Source organism: Centrocercus urophasianus, unplaced genomic scaffold, assembly GCF_019232065.1.
Source record: "Centrocercus urophasianus isolate 14NV4802_14NV808 unplaced genomic scaffold, USGS_Curo_1.0 seq_107, whole genome shotgun sequence".
Lineage (NCBI taxonomy): Eukaryota > Metazoa > Chordata > Aves > Galliformes > Phasianidae > Centrocercus > Centrocercus urophasianus.
The window spans coordinates 20,892-24,074 of record NW_024884220.1 but is presented as its reverse complement, the minus strand read 5'-3'; the positions used below and the strand labels follow the sequence as shown (position 1 = coordinate 24,074).

The 3,183-nt window shown below is 38.5% G+C and overlaps 1 protein-coding gene across 1 annotated transcript in view; it reads right to left on the bottom strand.

The window, feature by feature from the left end:
• Positions 1-348: 348 nt before the first annotated feature.
• LOC122167870 (calcium-binding mitochondrial carrier protein Aralar1-like) overlaps positions 349-3,183 on the bottom strand; it is a 21,839-nt gene continuing 19,004 nt past the window's right edge. Inside the window, exons 9-11 of the mRNA XM_042832755.1 lie at positions 1,614-1,772; positions 1,335-1,425; positions 349-951 (exon numbers count right to left, since the gene is read on the bottom strand). Of these exons, the coding sequence (XP_042688689.1) occupies positions 762-951; positions 1,335-1,425; positions 1,614-1,772 (440 nt within the window). The 3' untranslated portion in view covers positions 349-761. The remainder of the gene's footprint in view (positions 952-1,334; positions 1,426-1,613; positions 1,773-3,183) is intronic.

Below are 3,183 nucleotides of genomic sequence, written 5' to 3'. Positions count from 1 at the left end.
GTGAATGCCTTCAGTTTCTGTTACAGAAAGTTCTCCATTCTGGAATTCTTTGTCCTCCTGCTGTGAATCTTTGTGCATTTGGACACTCGGGTAGATGGACTCCAGTCATATTTTGCTACAGTTATAGAGGCTTCCTGAGTGGAAGATGAAGGAATTTTGTTAATAGGGACAGTTATGCATTTATTTATTTCACACACAGTAGTAGAAAGTAGTGCAGAGGCTACATACTGCACCGTACGTTCATTAAAAGGCTGCATCTAATCCTTAACCTTTAGTCTGAAATCTGCAGAGAAGAAAAATCATATTGGACAACTTCTCTATAGCCACGAAGGAATGAACTGACTTAAGTGGTTTTAAATACTTTATTGTCACATGAGTCTTAACAAAAAGCCTTCCAAACATTCTGTACATTTCAAACTGCAATATCCATTATATAAATGTGTAGAGATGCCATGATGTCTCTGTACAAAGATGTACAATATGTACAGTAACATTAAATGCAAGCTGTGCAAGGCAAAGCTTAGGCTTATACATTCGTGCCACTTGTTAAAAACAAGGCATAGACCCAAAGCTTTAGTCAGTTTATGTGCAACTCGTTCAGAAAAAGGTAAATGTGTGTATATCAATATTAGAAAGGAGTAATTTGATTTGCATTCTCAGTTCAGCAAGAAAAACATGCAGCTGACTGGAAAAAAAACAGTACATTCTTGTGAATTTCTAGCACTGCATCACTTCCAGAGGCTGAAATGTCTCTTTGGGATTCAGCTGCTACTTTTTGTTTGAGCTAAGACAGTGGCAGAAGATCGAAACTTGGGAAGATACAAACCAAATTTATTTTCTATACCGGCAAATGTAGCTGTAGCAAGTCTGTATCCACCTATGTGTTCAGGGTTAGCGGGAGGAAGATCCGAAATTCGAGTTTTCGGTGTAGGTTCTGATCCAGAAGGTTTGCTGTTTGAAGGAAGAAAATGAAAAAGCTTTTCCACTATTTAAAAAAGGTGGGGGTGGTTCACAGCGCTGCTTAATGGGCAAGTGAGAACAACTTTTAACTTCCTATGCTGCAGGTAAGAAGGACAAAATATCTTGCTACACTAGAAAGACAAATTTTACGGAATGTATTAAAATACATATATTTTTTAATCTCTTCACTTGTTTAGAAGTAGCATGTAATTAAGCTCCACTCTGTTAATTACGAAAGGCTGAGGGACTTACTTGGCTCATACTACAACTGCTGCACAAAACCACCAACTTTAAGTGGTACCATGCTTGAAAAAGTAAGATTTTTGAACTTTGCAGATACTTATTGCAAGTTAAAAAGCAAATGTTTGACTTACAGGCCTCCAAAATCGACATAAAACCACCTCTGCAGAAGTTCGTAAGTGACCAAAGTAACGCCGAACTGGGGCGAAGATCTGAACACACGAGCTGTTGAGTATTGCAAGTTACAGTGTTAAACAAAAGGGAGTTTCTCAGGCGAGAAGCTGAGCATTTTGTAACAGAACCTTAAAGTTACATTGTTTGGAATCAGGCCTTCTAAATACTGCTCTAGAACAGCAGCAGGTACTAATTTGGACAAGTGGGGTCAGTCATGATATTCAACATGCATGTCTCACCTGCGGCTCCCTTCCAAAAAGCCGAAGGGCCTTCTTCCCTTAGAATCTTTCCGAAACAGTCAATAACTCCACTGTATGTTGTCTGACCGGCGCGAGCCGCCACTTGCAGTCTTGTCTTGATGACATCAGCAGGGGTTACCAAAGAAGCAGCAGGTACACCTTTTAGAAGAAAACCACATTTAATTTGCACAAACATTCTTGTAAAAGATGAAACTCTTCTAACTGAAATATACAATGGCAAACTTGAATTTTTTTTTGCAAGAATTGGACGTTACTAAAAGTGCAAGTTCTTATACTTGAAGCTAATATAACTGTTGGTATTATCCTTCCATTTCTTCCAAGCTTAAAGGCTATAGCCGAGAGTAAAGAAAATAATAACAGTGAAATATTAACAGCAATTCTCTCAACATCCCATCAAGTAGATGAAGCATTTTTAAACTCACATATATGTTATATATGAAATTGGAAAGGAGGTCTGTCTGTGACAAAACTCAGCTGTGCCACCTTACTTTACTTGCATAGTCCACAAAATACTTTGCAAATGACACAGACAATTCACCTGAGAACTTGAATCCGATCCATCCACATGTTTAAGGTGTTAGTAAGGAAACTACTACTTGAAATACCGATTCTAAAGAATTATTTCTTTACTGCTGTTTTGTAGAACAGATGCTGCTTGCTTCAATTAGGCAAGCCATGAAAAGACAGGACAAGGAAGGTGCTTTACAAGCCTGCTTTGTACCAGCAGCGTGATGTTAGCCAACTTCAATGGAAGAGCATATCTGCACTTCCAAGGCACCACTCTCAGCTTTCTATTCAAAGGAAAGGAGACAGTTTTCAGAAACGTACTCCACAGTAAAAACCTGTGTTATTTAAGGCATTTCTGAATACTTCTGAATACTGTAAAAATTCCATCCTCATGAAGAGGAACTGTTTTCTGACTCCTTTGGGATTTTGAATTTAATTTTGATTTTGTTGAACTTTTACTTCTGGTTAATATTGAAATAAAGGTGTAATAAGTCACTGATTTTATTAGGGGATCGTACACTCACAAGTGTCACTGATAATTCAGAGTATGTTAAAATGAATGGGAACAATGTAGTTAAGCCAACCATATGTAGATTTTCCCTTGCAAGTATGTATGTTCAGTGTGTGCTCTTCCCTGCTGCGCATGTGTAACAGGAACAGACGAAGCAATCAGGAGTTTGAAATGTGCATTTGGAAAGGCGGATTTCCTGTACAAGCTATAGAAACCAGGCCTATGAGATTTAAACAAATTCTTAATAGCGTTCATTACTTAGTATCTGACTGACCCAGAAATACCAACTGAGCAAAGAGAAGCTGTGAAGTTCACCATCTAAAACTAAAAATGAGAAAGAAGTTGATAATATATGTATGTACTTCTGTGAGTGCAGCAAGATAGACACTTCTGCATTATGTGAGAGCAATCTGGGCTATAGCTCTGTTACTGGTTTCCCAGCTGGTCTCTCTCTTCCCTCTGACACTAGAAAAGACCCAACCAGCAAAGAGCAGGTGAAGCCAAGCTCTGCACCAAGTCACTGTGGGACTC